Source organism: Dasypus novemcinctus, chromosome 2 (genome assembly GCF_030445035.2).
Source record: "Dasypus novemcinctus isolate mDasNov1 chromosome 2, mDasNov1.1.hap2, whole genome shotgun sequence".
NCBI classification, from domain to species: domain Eukaryota; kingdom Metazoa; phylum Chordata; class Mammalia; order Cingulata; family Dasypodidae; genus Dasypus; species Dasypus novemcinctus.
Window position 1 is genome coordinate 34,969,126 of NC_080674.1, and position 19,167 is coordinate 34,988,292.

Here is a 19,167-nt window from a genome sequence, read left to right on the forward strand (position 1 = left end):
GTAGGTTTACAGAAAAATCACGCATAAAATACAGAGTTCCTACCCACTACCCTGTTATTAACACCTTGCATTAGTGTGGCACATTTGTTACAATTCATAAAGAACATTTTTATAATTGTACTCTAGCCCATTGTTTACAGTAGGGTTCACTATTTATACCTTGCTTTTTAAAAAATTTTTATTCTAGTGACATATGTACAACCTAAAATTGCCCCCTTAACTACATTCAAATATATACTTCAGTGCTAGTCATTATGTTCATAATGTTGTGCCACCATCACCAACATCTTTTACCAAAACTTTTCCCTAGTTAGATAAAAACTGTACATTTTAAGCCTTAACTCCCTATTCCCTGCTCTTATCCCATCCCCTGGTAACCTACGTTTTAGATTCTGACTATAATTTATTTTAATTATTTCATATCAGTGATATCATACAACATTTGTCCTTGTGTGTCTGGCTTCTTTCACTCTACATGATGTCTTTAAGTTTCATCCATATTGTTGTGTTGTTGTATGTATCAGAATTTCATTCTTTTTATGGCTGAATAATATTCCATTGTGTATATATATCGCATTTTATCCATTTATCAGTTGATGGGCATTTGGATTGCTTCCATCTTTTGGCAATTGTGAATAATGCCTGTATGAACATCAGTGCGCAAATATCTGTTCAAGTCTTCAATTCTTTGGGTTTTTTACCTAGAAGTGGGATTGCCAGGTCATATAGGAATTCTATATTTAACGTTCTGAGGAACTGCCAAAAAGTGCACAATTTTATATTCCCACTAGCAATGAATGAGTGTTCCTGTTTCTCCACTTCCTCTCCAACACTCATAATTATCCATTTTTTTAATAGTAGCCATTCTAGTGGGTGTGAAATGGATTTCATTGTGGTTTTGACTTGCATTTCCCTAATAGCTAATGATGTTGTACATCTTTTCATGTGCTTTTTGACCCCTTATATATCTTTGTAGAAATGGTTATTCAAGTCTTTTGCCAATTTTCTAATTGAGTTGTTTGTCTTTTTGTTGATGGATTTCTTTATATATTCTGGCTATTAAACTCTTACCGGATATGTGCTTTCCAAATATTTTCTCTCATTGTGTAGGTTGTCATTTAAATTTTAAATTTTTATGCAGTTCTACTTATTTACTTTTTCTTTGGTTGCTTGTATTTTTGGTGTAAGTCTAAGAAATCATTGCCTAACACAAGGTCCTGAAGAGCTTCCTTCTCTATGTATTCTCTAGGAGTTTTATAATCCTAATTCTTATATTTAGGTCTTTGATCCATTTTTATTTGATCTTTGTGTATGATGTGAAGTTAGGGCCCCTTTATTCTTTTCCATACGAATATCCAGTTTTCTCAGCACCATTTGTTAAAAAGACTGTTCCTTTCCAATTGAGTGGATTGGGTATTCTTGACAAAAATCATTTGACCATAGATGTGAGGGTTTATTTCTGGACTCTCAGTTCAATTCCATTGGTTTGTTTGTCTGTCTTTGTGCCAATAGCATGCTCCTTTTGACCTCTGTGGCTTTTTAGTAACTTTTAAGATGAGGAAGTGTGAGTCTTCCAACTTCCTTCCTTTTTTACTATCATTTTGGCTATTCCACAGACCTCTTACTAAGTCCACACTATACTGTGTTATTTAGTAAATATATCACATCCGCAACAACACATCCCCACAAGAGAGTCAGTGCAAGTGGTCTGTGTGTTCTAGAAATTTGTCCATTTCAAAGGTTATCTAATTTTTTGGTATATAGTTGTTCATAGTATCCTCTTATCCTTTTCATTTCTGTGGAGTCAATAGTAATTTCTCCTTTTCATTTCTGTTTTTAGTTATTTGCATCCTCTCTTTTTTCCCCCCCTGTGGAAGTCTAGCTAAAGATCTGACCATTTTATTGATCTTTTCCAAGGACCAACTTTTAGGGTCATTGATTCTCTCATTATATTTTTATTCTCTGTTTCATGTATCTCCACTCTAATTTTGATTTTCTTCCTCCTGCTTGCTTCAGGTTTAATTTGATATACTTTTTCCAGTTCCTCCAGTACTGAGGTTAGGTCTCTGTTTTGAAATCTTTTTTTTTCTTCTTCTTCTTCTTTTTTTTCTTTAGGAGTTACCAGGTATTACACCCAGGACCTTGTACGTGGGAAACAGGCACCTGGCCACTTGAGCTACATCCACTCCCCTCTTTCTTTTTTAAAGTAAGCATTTAGAGCTATAAATTTCTCTCTCAGCACTTCCTTTGCTGCATCCGTAAGTTTTGGCATATTGTGTTTTCGTTTTCATTTTCCTCATGATATTTCTTATGATCCTTTATGATTTCTTCTTTGACTCATTAGTTGTTTAACAGTGAGTTTTGAATATTTTTAAATTTTCTAGTTCTCCTTCTTTTATTGATTCCTAGCTTCAATCCATTGTGACTGGAGAGAATATACTGTATGATTTTGTTTTGTGATCTAACATGTGTTCTATCCTGGAGAAAGATCCATGTGCACTAGAGAAGAATATGTGTCCTGCTGGGTGAAGTGTTCTATATATGTTTGACAGGCCTTTCTGGTTTATGTATTGTTTACATTTTATATTTCCTTTTGGATCTTATGCCTGCGTGTCCTATCCATTATTGAAAATGATGTATTAAAATCTCCTACTGTTTATGTAGAAATGTCTATTTCTCTCTTCAAATCTGTCAATATTTGCTTCATATATTTTTTATAATTGCTTTGTCTTTTTCAGTTGGCCCTTTTATCAGTATATAATGACCTTCTTTGTCCCTCCTAACAGTTTTTTACTTATCTGATTAAAGTATAACTGCCCATCTCTCGTTGCTATTTCCATGGTATATATATATATATTTTTAAAGATTTGTTTTTATTTATTTCTTTCCCCTTCCCCCCCCCCCCACCCCAGTTGACTGTTCTCTGTGTCCATTTGTTGTATGTTCTTCTGTGTCCACTTGTATTCTTGTCAGTGGCACCGGGAATCTGTGTCTCTTTTTGTTGCATAATCTTCCTGTGTCAGCTCTCCGTGCAGCACCACTCCTGGGCAGGCTGAACTTTTCTTTCACGCTGGGTGGCTCTCCTTACAGGGCGCACTCTTTGCAGGCCACACTCCTTGCGCATGGGGCTCCCCTACGAGGGGGACACCCCTGCATGGCAGGGCACTCCTTGCACGCGTCAGCACTGTGCATGGGCCAGCTCCACACAGGTCAAGGAGGCACTGGGTTTGAACCGTGGACCTCCATGTGGTAGGCAGACACTCTAACCGTTGAGCCAAGTCCACTTCCTTCCATGGTATATATTTTTTTATTCTTCACTTTCAACCTCCTGAGTCTTTAAATTTAAGGTGAGTCTCCTGTAAACAGCAGATAGTTGAGTCAGGCTTTTAATCCTTTCTACCACTCTATGCCTTTGGGCTAGAGAGTTAAATCCATTTACACGTATAGTAATTCCTGATAATGCAGAACTTCTGCCATTTTGTTTTTTGGTCTTTTTAAGTCTTACACTTTTTTTGTCCCTCAATTCTTCCTTTAATGCCTTCTTTCATATTTATTTGATAGTTTATATTGCACCAGCTTGAGTTTCTTCTCATTTCTTTCTGTATATATTTTTCATATGTTTTCTTTGTGATTACCATGTTGTTTAAATTTAACATCCTAAATCTATAAGCTATGTTTAATTTGATATCAAACTAACATTAGCATATACATACCCTGCTCCTGTATCCTCCTATCCCCCCACCTTTTTGTTGCACTTATTATAAATTATATCTTTATTCACTTCATATCCAAAACCATAAAATTTTATGATTAATTTCTCTACGTTTACATTTTAGAACCTATAAGAAGTAAAAAAGCAGTTGCTTACCAATAGCTTAGTACTGTTATTTATAATTACCCAGATGGTTACCTTTCCCAGGGGTCTTTAATTTTTTCTGCCACTTTGATCCACTGTCTCCTGTCCTTTCCTTTTTGTCTGAAGGACTCCCTTTAGCGTTGCTTATAGGGCAGTTCTAATGGCCATGCACTTCCTGAGCTTTTGTTTTTCTGGGAATGCCTTTAACTCTGCCTCCTTTTGAAAGACTTTCTTGGTTTACAGTTGTTTTCTTTCAGCATTTTCAATATTTTGTCTCACAACCTTCTTGCTTCCATGGTTTCTGATGGGAAATCAGCACTTAATCTTCCTGGAACTCCCTTGTGTATAACACATTACTTTTCTCTTGCAGCTTTCAGAGCTCTCTCATTGACCTTTGCAGTTTGACTTCTATGTGTCTGGGCATGATTCTGTTCAAGTTTATACTGTTTCGAGTATTTTGGATTCTAGAATGTGCATGTTCATGTCTTCTGCTAAATGTGGGGAGTTTTCTGTCATTATTTCTTTGAGTATTACTTCTGCCCCTTTCTGTCTTTCTTCCCCTTCTCAGACTCCCATAATGCATGTGTAAGTAATCTAGGTGATGTCCCAGAGGTCTCTTGGGCTATTTTTGCTTTTTAAAATTCTTTTTGCTTTCTACTCGGCCTTAATCATTTCAATTATCTTATCTTTGAAATCACTGATTTTTCTTTCTGATAACTCTAATCACCTGTAGAAGTTCTACAGGGAATTCTTTATTTCAGTTACTTTGGTCTTCAGATCTAGTAGTTTGTTTGGTTCCTTTTTAAAAATTTCTATCTCGGGAAACGGACTTGGCCCAGTGGTTAGGGTGTCCGTCTACCACATGGGAGGTCCGTGGTTCAAACCCCGGGCCTCCTTGACCCGTGTGGAGCTGGCCCATGCGCAGTGCTGATGCGCGCAAGGAGTGCCGTGCCACGCAGGGGTGTCCCCCGCGTAGGGGAGCCCCACGCGCAAGGAGAGCCGCCCAGCACGAAAGAAAGTGCAGCCTGCCCAGGAATGGCGCTGCCCACACTTCCTGTGCCGCTGACGACAACAGAGGTGGGCAAAGAAACAAGATGCAGCAAATAGACACAGAGAACAGACAACCGGGGGAAGGCGGGAATTAAATAAATAAATAAATCTTTAAAAAAAATTTTTTTCTATCTCTTTATTGAAATTCTCATATTGTTCATTTATTGTTTTTCTGATATCCTTTTGGTCTTTCTCTGAGTTTTCCTTTATCTCCTAAGGATATTGAGGATCAACTTTTTTTTTTAAAGGACCTACTGGGGATTGAACCCGGGACCTTGTACACACAAAGCAGGCACTCAGCCACTAAGCTGTACCCACTCCTCTGAGGATCATCTTTTTAGAGTTTGTCTTGTATGTCCAAATTCTGGTCGTCTTCATTGATTGTTTCTGGATTTTTATCTTGTTCTTTTGGATAGACCATCATTTTCTGGTTATTTGTCTTGTATACCTTTCTTGCACACTGTACATACTAGTATTTTCTAGTGTTAACTCTGGGCTTTAGATCCTGAACTGTTTGTTCCTTAGGCTCATATCTAGCTTCTGATATGAGATTTCCCTGAGTGTGAGAAGCTAACAAAAAAAACAAAGCAAACACACAAAAAAACATCTTTCATAGTCTTTGCAAATTGGCTGTGCTTTAGCTGATTCTCTGAGTTTAGCTCTCCTATCAAAAAAATCAACCTACAGCAAAAATGAGTTGCAGGACCCTCTCCTTTTCTGAGATTGTGTCTTCCTGGGCTAGTGCTTATTCATGGCCTTAGGAGTTTGAAAGACACCTCAACTTCCCATGAGGTAGGCTTCCTCCCACTCCTGGATGCACTATTGTATGACTTAACGTAGGTAATGCTTTGCCCAGCCTGTTTAGACTGAATTGTTTCTAAAACTGCTTTAGCTGACTGCAAGCTGCTTCTGCCTGCTGGGCAAGTTCTAGGATGATGAGCCCAAATTTCCTGGTTGAGTCTTTGAACCTACTTCCTGATAAATTGGCACTATCTATAGGCACCACTGCTCCATCCAGAACAGGGACAGGGACCCACAATGGGCACAGACTGGCTCCACACCTCACCATGAAGAGAGTGGGGAAAGCCCAGCAAGGACACCAGGGACATCTTCTACTGGTTTTAAAGCTGAGTTTTCTTGCTCAGCACTCACCCAGGTACTGAAACCCTTTAACTGCTTTCTGGAGTTTTGAGGAAGATGGCTTTGCCTTTGCCAGTTGTTCAAAAACTCTATCAGGGAACACCTTGGAGTGTCTCTCACTGCCATCTTGGATGACCCTGGTCTATTTTCAAAGTTTCATTTTTGCCTGAACCCAATCTTCCTCCATCTATTCAGGGCTAAGTTCTCTCTCACTCTACTGGCAAAGAAGTAGAAGGAATTATCCTCAGGAAAGGCTTTTTGGAACACCAAGGATTCAGTCACTCTTAGCGCAATATTTGGGAGTCCTTCAGAATTCCCCAAAGAGCGTTTGGCCCAATCTAAGGAGGTCTGAATAATCTGTGAGAAGTATGTTCCAAAGTCAGGTTAGCTGGGAGGCAAGACCTAAGAGAGGCTCCCTTAGAGAACCTGGTTACTAAATGACTCCAGGATCACATTCACCCATCTTCTCATGCCTTCTTACTGGGCTGTCCAAACTTGCCCACCTCTGTCTCCCAGCCAAGACTTCACTGGGAAATTAACCAGTATATATTTAACACTTCAGTGTATTCTCTGGGAACCTAAAGATTTACAACTTCAGACAGCCCTCTGGATTAATTAGATTTAGCAGCTTTTGAAAGGACCACAAACGGCTTTTAAGCCTCCCATTATGATAGGTAAGAGGCAATAGTGGGCAAGAGTACTTGATCTCCATTTGTCTTTTGCATTTTACAGGGTAACTATTAGAAGCTATTCCCATTCTATAAAACTCAGACCTTCGTAATAACTTGTCTATAAACATCATCTTACAGTCAGTGTTTATTCTCTCTGTCATAATAACTTGTCTGTAAGCATCGTCTTGTAGGCAGTGTTACTTCTCTTCTTCTCTCCACTGGGGACCTGACATCCTCAGATGAAGTAGGAATATCTCTTTGGTGAAAAGTTTGAGTTGTAGAATTCTTTTCTTTTTCTTTGACTTATGTGATGTTTAATGGCATCATAGTATAGGCCAGTGCCCAGTTGTGGAGATCCAAGTGACTCTGAACTACACACACACATATGCTGAGACTTTTCAGTTGGGCAGCACCCTTTTGTGGGTTGACACTTGTGCACCAGGCATCAGTAAATGATGGCTGAGTGCCCAAGATGATTTTTCGGAAGCACCTGCAGATTGCTTCTTCCCAAGAATTTGGCAAAACAGTAAAAAATTCAAAACTGCACAGCTACCTCAAGCCATCTTTTGATTGAATCAGGACAAAGATAAATAATGTTTGTCTTTGGCCTTCTAGTACCTCCCTGTCTATGCCTCTCTTTTATCTCCTGTTTTTCCATCTCTCTGTTCTTCAAAGTCCCTCCAGCTTTTCCAGTCATTCAGCCTCACCTGCCAACTCCTTCCCGGTCCTCCCACCCCTAGAGAGCCCAGACTCCAGAATTATGACAGAGCCTCTAGGTATAGAAAAAAATGCTCAAAACATTTTTTGGATAAAATATATCTAAGGGGGAGAAGAGGAGAAGGGATCTGTTTAGAAAAGACCAAGTGTAATGAAGAACCACACCAGATTTCAGAAGGAGAGTTCTAGATTACAATTCAGACCCTTATTTTTAGATATGTTGGTCTTCTCTCATTTATCTTTAAGGTCATCCTGGGCTGGTCAAAATCAAATAAATTTGAATTGAATTGAATGAATAATGTTATATGCCAGAAGACAGCTTCAAAGTTCTGGAAGAAATTTTTTTTAAGGGTAGAGGAAATTTTTAAAAAAACATAGAGAAACTTCTGAAAGGCTAAACAAATATGTTGTTTATGAAGATGAAACCTTCTGTTTTTCAAAGTCATGTGATTGTGTTCCCTTCCCTTTTTCTCAAATGCCTACTTTGAAGCTTTGTATGTAAAGATTCTAATATGGGTAAGAATCCTACTGAATGGAAAAAGGGCTTTGGCTATATGAATTAACCAGGAAGGTGCTGGCAGTTAGGTAAGACACATAAATACAGATGGGTAGGGACTGTGGGGACATCATGTTTAAGGTGATTTGAAAAATGCTAAGAAAAGTCCCCCTGGCCTAACAGCCTCTCTCTCAGCAGCTGGCTCTGGTGTTCATAATTCATTCATTACACTTTATCTTCAGGATGACCTTCGAAAATTCAGTATCCAGGAAGGAATAAAATAGCCTGTCATACCGTTCCTGTAAGGTGTCAGTGTCTTTATTTATCATGAGGAAGCCAGGAAAGGATGGGGACTTGGTGCCGAACTAAAGATAAACTCTTCTTGTTTCTTTGTTTTTTGTTTTTGCTTTGTGATTTTTGCTGAGTAGTGACCCTGTAGAAGGACGTGAATACTATTTCATCTTCCAAGGTTCTTGGAGTTTCTATGAGAATAGAGATGAAAAGTATGTTTAAGATCTTATACTCAGAATCTCTGCAATGGGCCATGCTTTTTCGGTAGGGGAAAGAAGGGCTCTGTAAACAATCAAATTGTTCAGATTTTTAGTAAAAAAAAAAATTTTTTTTTAATTTAAAAGAAGGAAAGATTCCCCAAAGCAATTTGTTAAAAAGATTTATTTATTTATCCCCCACTCCCACCTCCACCCCCATTGTCTGCTCTCTGTGTCCATTCGCTCTGCATTCTTCTGTGTCTGTTTGTCTTTCTTTAGGCAGCACCAGGAACCGATCCTGCGACCTTCTGGAGTGGGAGAGAGGTACTCAATCTCTCACACCACCTCAGCTCCCTGGTCTGCTGCACCTCTTATTGTCTCTCCTGTCTCTTTTTGTTGTGTCATCTTGCTGTGCCAGTTCTCCGTTTGGGCCAACTTGCCACATGGGCCAGCACTCCTGCATGGCCAGCTCTCTGCTCCGGCCAGCTCGCCACATGGGCCAACTCTCTGCTCTGGCCAGCTCGCCTTCACCAGGAGGCCCCAGGAATCAAACCCTGGACCTCCCATTTGGTAGAAGGGAGCCCAGTTGCTTGAGCCACATCTGCTTCCCCCCAAAGTAATTTTAAATGACTTGCCTCCTCTACACTGGATCTTTTTCAGATTGACAGTAAATATCCATGAGACATAGGGAATCTGGACAGAAATGTTTCTGTTTTTCCAGTTTTGTGTTTTGTCCTTAGCAGTTGATCAATATCATTGGGATGATTTGATCCTCTTATCCCCAAAACACTTCCTGGGAAATTATCATTCACAATTATTAGAGCTTGGAAGCGATTTAGAGATGATCCGTTCTAACAGCCTCACTTTACAGATGAGGAAACTAAATCACAGGGATGATAATGATTTAAAGAGGCAGAATTGCACAATGAATGTAGCATGGGCTTTGGAATCAGAAAGACCTCGGTCCACCACTTAGCAGCTTTATAGACTTGGCTGAGTTAATTAACATTTTAGAGCCTTGGTTTCTTCTGTAAAGAGAATTCTTAGGACATAGTGTATATTCAATGAATGAATTCAAAACTTGGCCCGTATTGTTACATTTGCTGTTATTTTTGTTGTCGTTGAGACATCATTCATATAACAAACTATTTTAAAGTATCCAATTCAGTGTTTAGTCATTATGTTGTGCAAACATCCACTAATTTCAGAACATTTCCATCACCGCCACCCCCACACACACATACCAAAAAAACCTGTACCTTTTAGCAGTCAATCCCAACGTCCCTCTTCCTCCAGTCCCTGGCAACCACTAATGTACGTGCTGTCACTATGGATGTGCTTATTCTGGACATTTCATGTAAATATAATCATATCATATTTGGACGTTTTGGTCTGGCTTCTTTCACTTAGCCCGATGCGTCTAAGGTTCACCTATGTTGTAGCTGTACTTTATTTCTTTTTATTGCCAAATAATATTCCATTGTATGGATATACTACATTTTGTTTATCCATTCATTAGTTGATGGGCATTTGGTATAATTGCTATTGGTTCACACAGTTGAGCCAAAGCCGGGATTAGGACCTGAGTATCTAACTGTCAACCTGGTCCTATTTTTTACTGCCACATACTGGTTTTCATACACTTAGCAAATGTATAATGCTTTAAGGAACCCTTACAACTTGGCTAACTACTCTTGAGATTTTATACTTGTCCAGTTCAGAGAAATGAAATCTAAACATCATAGAAAAATTATGTTGAGAGAGAGGTTTAATTCTGATTTTCTAGACACTAAGCTCCACTAATCTTCACGCCTTTCCATCCCACTTAATGTCACAGAACTAACTGAGGTCTGTGCAGTATCCTTTGTCTACCCACTTTTTTGTGCATAAGTCCACTACCGTGGTTTACAGCCCAAGAACAAGGAAAGTTTTGTTAGGTTTGGTTGATATTTGCAGACCCTTCTTTTGTGTTCGCTTTACTCCATATAAAAATTCAGAATTATTATTTTCGATAGATGGACATTCACTAACGTGGCATTAACCCGACCATTAGGTAAGGGGAACATATGCCTCTGGTCCAGACCTGGTTGCCTTTCAAACACAGCAGGTCAGCCCTCCCCACTCCAGTTACCTGAGGCAACTGCACCTGCTACCTAAGTGAAAGCTTGCCCTGATAAAAGAGAAGGTCTTTTAAGACCTCCCACCTGTTTCCTGCCCTGACTCTTGGGTCTGATTTTCCCTGGTGACAAGGTCATAATTGTATCCTGGAGAAGGGGCTCTTAATGTCCATTTGCCTACAGTTCTCGTTTCTTTAGAGGCGACATTGTGCCATGGGGGAGAGCAGCTGGTTTGTAGCCTGGGACAGGTTCTGTTTTTCACTTCCTGAAGATGTAGGCAGCATACCCCCAGGCCTTCTCTTTGTAGGCCCTTGAAGACGGAAGCCGGTCGGATTTGTTAAGGATTGGTTGTTGACACGCTTTCCTTGGGAACCAGTGATGTGTAGAATGTGGCAAGATTCCAATGGCGAAAGCATTTCCCTGTGCTCATCAGGGACTTGTGCTTTCTTATCTTGGATGGCAAAAGTTGAGGGTCCAGCCCAGCCTGGTTTCCTGACTTTGAGCAAGTGCTTTTTTTGCTAAAGCTTTGATGATCTGGTCCTGAATGCCACTTATTACTCACCTCATTTGATGTTCTATTTTCTTGGGATTCTTTAAGACCTCGGAGAAGTTATTGTATGTGGGGCTTTACACGCATTATCTCATTTATGTGGTATCCTGCTTCTGAATATTTTGCAGCCCTCATATATTTTTTTCAGATATATGAGAAAAGCAACTGACCAATCCGTGTGTTCTCCATACTAAGCATCCTTCGTGCTTCCCACGGTTTCTGATTGACATGGACTCCAGAAGCCATCTTTGTCCTCGTCACTTTGTCACTGTCTCTCTTTATATGATGCCCAGACTGGAAGTGACACCCTGGGTGTGTGCTGACCAGCCCAAAGCAGGATGTTAAGAATACAGCATACCCATACCGTTGCCAGGGCTTGTTTAGCAATTGCTGCTGCTTTTTTTTTTTTCAGGAAACATCAGAAATTGAACCTGGGACCTCATACGTGGGAAGCAGGCACTCAACCACTTAGTTCCATCTGCTCCCCAGAGCAGTTGCCTCTTTTTTTTCCCCAGTGGATTTTTTTTTTTCTCTCCCCTTCCTCTCCCCCCCATTGTTTGCTCTCTGTGTCTATTTACTGTGTGTTCTTCTATGTCCACTTGTATTCTTGTCAGTGGCACCGGGAATCTGTGTTTCTCTTCGTTGAGTCATCTTGTTGCGTCAGCTCTCTGTGTGTGCGGTGGCACTCCTGGGCAGGCTGCGTTTTTTTTTTTTGCGTTGGGTGGCTCTCCATACAGGGCGCTCTTCTTGTGTGTGGGGCTCCCCTATACGGGGGACGCCCCTGCGTGGCACGGCACTCCTTGCGTGCATCAGCACTGTGTGTGGGCCAGCTCACTACATGGGTCATGAGGCCCTGGGTTGGAACCCTGGACCTCCCATGTGGTAGGTGGATGGTCTATCTGTTGAGCCAAATCCGTTTCCCCAGAGCAGTTGCTTCTTAACACCAGTCAATCCCATCCTACCGTGCTTCCAGCTCAGTATCTTTTTTCATAACAAATGTGATAAGGCAGAGCTTCCTATCATTGTGCAGTTGATTTTTACTTTGTAAAAGCAGAACTTTACTTTTCCCCATCAATTTTATCTATTCTTCATTCTGGAGACTTGCAGTATTATTCTATCAGAACAATATAAATGGGAGTCTAACGTAATTCCTGTGCAAGAAATTGTTGCGGGAGTGAAGAACAATTTTTTAAGTGACATATTAATATTAAGATTGGCTCTGTTAATAGAAAAACCCTTCTCTGACCCCAGATCCTAGGTACTTTCATTTATTTCTAGTTCATCGTTTTTCTGGTTTTGAGGTTTTTTGTTTTGTTTGTGGTTTTGGTTTTTTCCTTTTTTTCTGTTACTTTTAGTGTCAATAATTGTATAAATTAAAAGAATGAATTGAATGTTGAGCCTCTTTAGGAAGCTTAGTACCTCAATGTGCCTGTGTGGTCCTTTGAATGCATCTGCCTGTTATGTTGTTCGAGAAGGGTGTTGGAAGGTTTTAACCCGCACCTCTTTTTGTTGCAGCTACTTGGCTGAGCAGTGCTGGAATGGCGGCTTTATCTACCTGATCATGCTGCGCCGCTTTAAGCACAAAGTCCATTCTCCTTATAACGGCAACAGTAATAACAGCTCTGAGCCAGGAGAGACACCCACCTTGGAGCTGGTTGACCGAACCTCAAAAAAAGGAAAAAGAACAAGAAAGTTTGGGGTCATTTCCAGGCCCTCTGCCAACAAGGCCACTGAAGAATCCAAGAGCAGCACTGGCTGTGAGTTGGACAACGACCCCAGCTCTGAACTGGACAATGGCCCAGACTCTGAACTTGGCAATGGTTATGTCTTTGGGCTAGAGAATGGCCCAGACGTGCTCAAGGTAGTGGCTGGATCCCATCTAGAGAGGTCAGAAGTGGACAGAGGGACAGAGCATAGAATTCCAAAGACAGATGCTCCTTTGCCCACAAGCCATGAGAAACAACGCCTCTCAAAAGCTGGGAAGACAGATTTCCAATCAAGTGACTGTCTGGCACAGGTAAGATTTGGTTTGATCATAAAACCTGAATTTTAAAAGAAATACTGTTTTGAAGTTGATGTTCAGGTTTATAAAGTATATCTAAGATGACCTTACATTTAGAAGCCAAAAATTTAGTGATGATAAATGATCAGAGGATAACAACAACCAAGTTCAAGTCATTTTATCCTACTTAAATAAAGAACTAGTCAACTGATCCTAAGTGGAAAATTCAAGCCTTCTGTGGTTATAATTTGAGTCATATGAGGCCTAGATAAAGTACTTGAGCTGCATCATTATTTATCAGCTGCTGTCACCAGTGGAATTGTCACCACTAGGCCAAGAATTCCTGGTGGCAGTTGATAGCATAAATATCCAAGCCTCAGTATTATTCAGGAAGGATATCCAACATGCAGGGAAGCATCTGCTTTTATTTTAAGCAGATCAAAACCAGTGACATTTTCATGGGATCATGTGCATTGCATTGCTGAATTCTAGTGAAGTTTGGAAGCTTCACAGAAATCTCTGATAGTGTGGTATCCAGCTGTGATGGTCCATGCTACTCTTAACCTAAAGGCAAAGCAGTTGTAGTATATTCTGAATGATAATGGGTAAGCTTCTAGCTTCAAATTGCCTTCCCATTGTAACCAATATTCTTTCATTAGAGTTACATTTCTTTGTGGTAACTGTGTTCATTCCCTGAATCCTCTTGGCACATATTCCTGTGGATTCCTAATGAAGCAATAACTTCCTAGGAGGCCATGAATTAGTTTCTTCTCTAACTCAGAAGACACACTTTAGGGATGAAAGGGAATGTCGGAAAGATGAAAAATGGGCAGAGTTAGATAGGAGAGGACAGTGTCAAGTTCAGCTTTCCATGCTGGGAAACACTGCCCTCGGAGTGAATAGAAGGCTATTTAATTCAGAGCTAATCTGTATTATGGTTGAGGAAAATGAAAATAATTCTTCCCTCAAGGGATCATGTTCTTTCATTTGAGGCACTATCAGTGATTTTCTACCAATTTTATGGACCCCAAAACAGGATTAAGGGCAATAAGGAGATTTTAATGTATATCCTCCCACACACACCAAAACTAAGGACAAAAAAATGCTATAATGTGCTCTTTATCAGTGAATATTGCAGTATGATTTTTAAATTAATGATTAGATTGTGAATACACGGAAAGCCTAAGGGGAAATAAACAAGTTAGGGTCTATTGGCTCCCTGAATCATTTTGAAAGGTATAAAGTAGTAAAGGGAGTTGCTAGAGGCTTTCATCTGACCTAGGACACAGTGGAAATTATTTGGAATGATTTAAAAGAAGGGAAAAAAAGCAGACTTTTTTTTTTAAGATTTATTTATTAATTTATTTACCACCACCACCACCCCCCACCACCGGTTGTCTGTTCTCTGTGTCCATTTGCTGCATCTTCTTTGTCCACTTCTGTTGTTGTTAGCGGTATGGGAATCTGTGTTTCTTTTTGTTGCGTCATCCTGTTGTGTCAGCTCTCCGTGTGGGCAGTGCCACTCCTGGGCAGGCTGCACTTTCTTTAGCGCTGGGCAGCATTCCTTATGGGGCGCACTCCTTGCGAGTGGAGCTCCCCTACGCTGGGGACACCCCTGCATGGCACGGCAGTCCTTGTGCGCATCAGCACTGAGCATGGGCCAGCTGCACACAGGTCAAGGAGGCCCGGGGTTTGAACCGCGGACCTCCCATGTGGTAGACGGACGCCCTAACCATTGGGCCAAGTCCGCCGCCAAAAAACAGACTTTTAAGAAGAGTGTACACATCCTCTATTCATCTTAATTAAATGCAATAACCAAAAAACAAAAAACAAAAACAAACCCACCTGGATCTAATGCCATTTGGGGCCTTTTTTTTCCTCCCCATACCTATAGGATATAGAGACTTGTTATCTGGAATCTGTATTCTTTTTTTTCTCCCCCTAAGATTTATTTTTTTATTTATTTCTCTCCCCTCCACCTCCCCCCCCAATTGTCTGCTCTCTGTGCCCATTCACTGTGTGTTCTTCTGTGACTGCTTCTATCCTTATCAGTGGGACCGGCAATCTGCATTTCTTTTTGTTGTGTCATCTTATTGTGTCAGCTCTCTGTGTGTGCAGTGCCACTCCCGGACAGGCTGCACTTTCTTTCACTCTGGGCGGCTCTCCTTATGGGGCACACTCCTTGCGCGTGGGACTCCCTTACGTGGGGGACACTCCTGCGTGGCAGGGCACTCCTTGAGAGCATCACAGTGGGCCAGCTCACCACGGGTCAAGGAGGCCTGGGGGTTTGAACTGCAGACCTCCCATGTTTGAACTGCAGATACCCTATCCATGGGCCAAGGCCACTTCCCTGGAATTTGTATTCTTGGTAACTGTCCATTATCTGTAGACTAATTATTGGCCCTAGTCATAATTTGGTAACTTGCATTAGACCACACTCCTTTTCAAGCATGAATATTTTAACTCCCCTTTCAACTTCAGAAGTATCTTCATTCAGTGGATTTGCTGAGGATTGATAGAGAGTTGGCAACAAATAGATCTTCATAACTTTCCGCCACATCCTGGTGGCATATTAATTGGAACCAATAGACCTTCAAAGAAACAGATTTTTGTTTTAACTTCAAGATAAGTTGACATGAAGGTCATGCTAAAATGGAATTTCCAGGAAAAACAAAAATTAGCTATTTACCTCCTGTGCCTTTGGGGAAAAGATTACATTCCTTTGAATAACAGGAGGTTAAACATGCCAGTCTTGATCCATTTCTGTTTTATTAATGATTTAATATATGTACTAAGACTTAATAAATTACAGAAGAGGCTTATAGGATCATCTAAACTGTTTTTGTTTGCCAGGTACTTCTTTTTCAACCTGTTATTTGTTCTAAGTAAGAAAATATTACATTAAAATAAATCGTCTGTCTTTTTTTATATTCTGTTCTTCTGTAATGGTGCTATAAGAAACTCATTCCCTTTTTAAAAATGCTTTCTTTTAAAAATTGTATGGTTCTATAAATTAGCAACACATAATGATACATATGCAAGTAGATCAGTTTAAAAAGTTGAGTTCCTCCTCAAAAACCTAAGAATCTCCTAGGAAGTAGACATTCAATTTTAGAAATGAGTTCAGAGTTCTTTGCTATCTTTCTAGTAAAGAGCTTAGATATAATGTGCATTTTTGTAATTCTGTGCAGTAAAAATGAATAAAACAAAATTCAGTCACTTAACGTAAAAAAGAGAACAATCATTTGCCAACCAGGCAAGTTCATGCACGACTGGCATGGATATGTCTGTGGATGCATCTGTTGCCTTACCCTGGTTATCCTAAGCCCTCCTCTTGCCATGCCTTCTCTCAAAGGCTCAGATCTGAATCGGCAGGAAAGGGTGGAAAACTCAGTAGGAGATTCACATGCGGGACAGACCTCATATGGCCCTCAGTGTACTGCACACCGGTGGCGTGAGGGCAATCCTCTTTTGGGAAGTCCCCATGGTCACCAGGTGAACGACGTCTCCCTGCAGGGGATGTCTCCTAAGTCCATGACTGTGCCACCGCCTCTTTCCTGATCCCCTAAACTTTATGCCAAACTTTATGGATACCACCATCTTTCCTTCTTCACATCAGACCTAAAACTCACTGAGTCACTTTGGCCGCACCGCCAAACCCACTCCAGTGTTCCACATCTCACCATCCACAAAGTTGCTGAAGCCAGAAACCTGAGATTCGACTAGTGCGACCAACTTTTCTGGTTTGCCCAGGACTTCCCGTTTCACAATGAAAATCCCATGTCCTGGGAAATTCCTCAGTCCTGGGCAAGCTATAATAGGTCACCCTAGAGTCAACTGAAATGCCATCTTCCACCTTCCGCCATAGCCAATCACCAAATTTGGTCAACTCTAGGTCAGCCTTTAAGATCTTTCAGTTCACTCCACCTTTCTTCTCTTCCCTTCCACAACTTTTGACCAGAGCCAGGCCACGTTCATTTCTCATCTAGATGGTCATAGTTATATCTAACGTGTCCTACTGCCACCATTCTCATCCCACTTATCCACTGTCCCCATTGCAATCAGACTGATCTTACCAAAGGACACATCATACATACGCATGTGCTGCACACCCATGCACACACCCACTGCAGCTTAAGACCTTTTGGTAGGTACACTTTGCTTTTGGGGTAACATCCACAGACCTTAGCATGACATGTGAGGCCTTTCATCATAATCCCTGCTTAACATTCTATCCCCATCTCACCCTGCTTTCTGCTTCCCAGATTCGGACTGAATTACCTGAGGCTCTTTTCAAAAAGCCATGCTTGCTCTGGCCTCTGAGCCTTCACAGATGCTGCTGTTACACTGGATTCTTCTCCCCTGCTCAACGTAGCCGTGCTTCTACCTTTATGGGGACCTAAGTGCTGTGATCCCCTCTTCTGGGAGGCTTCCTTGACTGTCCTGCCACCTGCCCCCATCTTTAGGCATCTCCCCTCTGTGCTCCCACTATCCCCTCTGCTCATCTTCATTGACACATGGCTCCCACTTATCCAATTTACCATCTGGCCTGTTTATCTCCCCAGTAGAGTTAAGAGCACGGGCCTTATTTGTCTTTCTCTCACCAGTCCTGGCTCAGTGCCTGGCACCTGTAGGTGCTCTGTAGATACAGTCGATCCTCATATTCGTGGATTCTGTGTTTACAAAATCACCTACGTGCTAAAATTCACTTGTAGCCCCCAAACCCAGTAATTGTGGCACTTTAGCGGTCATTCATAGATATACACACAGCGATAAAAAACAGGAGTCACCCAACACGCACTTGTTTCCAGCCAAGGTTGAATAAGGTGACACTCTCCCTTCTCTTTTCAGCTCTCATATTTTAAACAAGTGTCCTTCTTAGAGTATCCTTGGAGCTGTGTTTTTTAATTTTTGTGCTTTTAGAGGAGAGGCCCCCGAGCAGCTTAAGTGCTGTCTGATGTTCCTAAGCGCAAGAAGGCTGGGCTGTGCCTTACAGACAAAATACGTGTGATAGGTAAACTTTGCTCAGATGTGAGTTGTAGTGCTGTTGGCCATGATTTCATTGTTAATGAATCAACATTTTTTAAACAAGGCATCTTGAAACAGAAACACACATAAAGCAAGGCTATGTATTGATTGGCTGTCAAAAACATGTGATCAGAGGCTCACAGGAACCTAACCCTGTATTTCCTCTGAGGGTAATGGTTCAGAATTCAGTAATTCAGTGTTTTCAGTGACTTTATAGACCGCAACTCAGCAAATAATGAGAATCAACTATATTTCTTTTTTTTTTTTTTAATATATTTTTAATGACGGCACCCAAAGCACCAGGCCTGGGGCGTGGGAGCAGTTCCTCCTTTCTAGCTCTTGTCCTTTGGGTGGCCATGACCCTTCTCTGAGCTTCCATTTTTTCACCTATAAACCAAGCATTTTGGTCTGATGACTAAGGTACTTCCAGCTCTGAGAAAACCCCCGTTTTCCTTTCCTTCATTTGATCTGATGGTTCTAAATAAGAAGGGGTAAGTAAACAGTCTCAGAATAGGCTGGCAACTAGATCCAGAATATTTACTGCCGTGAAATTATAGTCAGATGATGTGTCTTCTTCTCATATCCGGGGCAAAGATGATGCTGTAAAATTTTATTTATGGTTCCAGCAGAAAATGAGGTCATTTAAATGCTGCTGAGACAGCACTTTAATGTGCCACCCTGTTTGTGTAATGAATCCCTTTGTTGGCCACATTGAAGGGATTCTTTTGAGTTCACACAGTAATTGGCAATTTATAGGAAAGGGTTAACACTCCAAAAACATTAATTCCAGTGTCCAAGTTTGTGTGGTTTGGCTTTTTCTCAGTAGGCTGACAAAATCATATTGCCCCTGAAGCCAGTGTAAAAGAAAGCGAACTCAAGGCATCTGTCTAGACAGGGTCTGTTTCAGGACTCTGTCGTCTCTACAACAGTATCCGTGTTAGCACACTGAACATTGGCAAACATGCAGGCCTCCTGTCTGGGGAAGCGTCTTAACACCAGTCTTCATGACTGCTGAAGAACCTTAAGAATAGTGGATAAACAACCTATATTTG

The 19,167-nt window shown here is 41.0% G+C and overlaps 1 protein-coding gene across 5 annotated transcripts in view; it reads left to right on the plus strand.

Annotated features, from left to right (window-relative positions):
- Nucleotides 1–19,167, plus strand: part of PDZD2 (PDZ domain containing 2) — a 432,190-nt gene that overhangs the window by 286,335 nt on the left and 126,688 nt on the right. For all 5 annotated transcript variants that reach the window (XM_058307486.1, XM_071207654.1, XM_058307512.2 and 2 more), the window contains one exon: nt 12,601–13,102. In XM_058307486.1, coding sequence (XP_058163469.1) covers nt 12,601–13,102 — 502 coding nt within the window. The remainder of the gene's footprint in view (nt 1–12,600; nt 13,103–19,167) is intronic.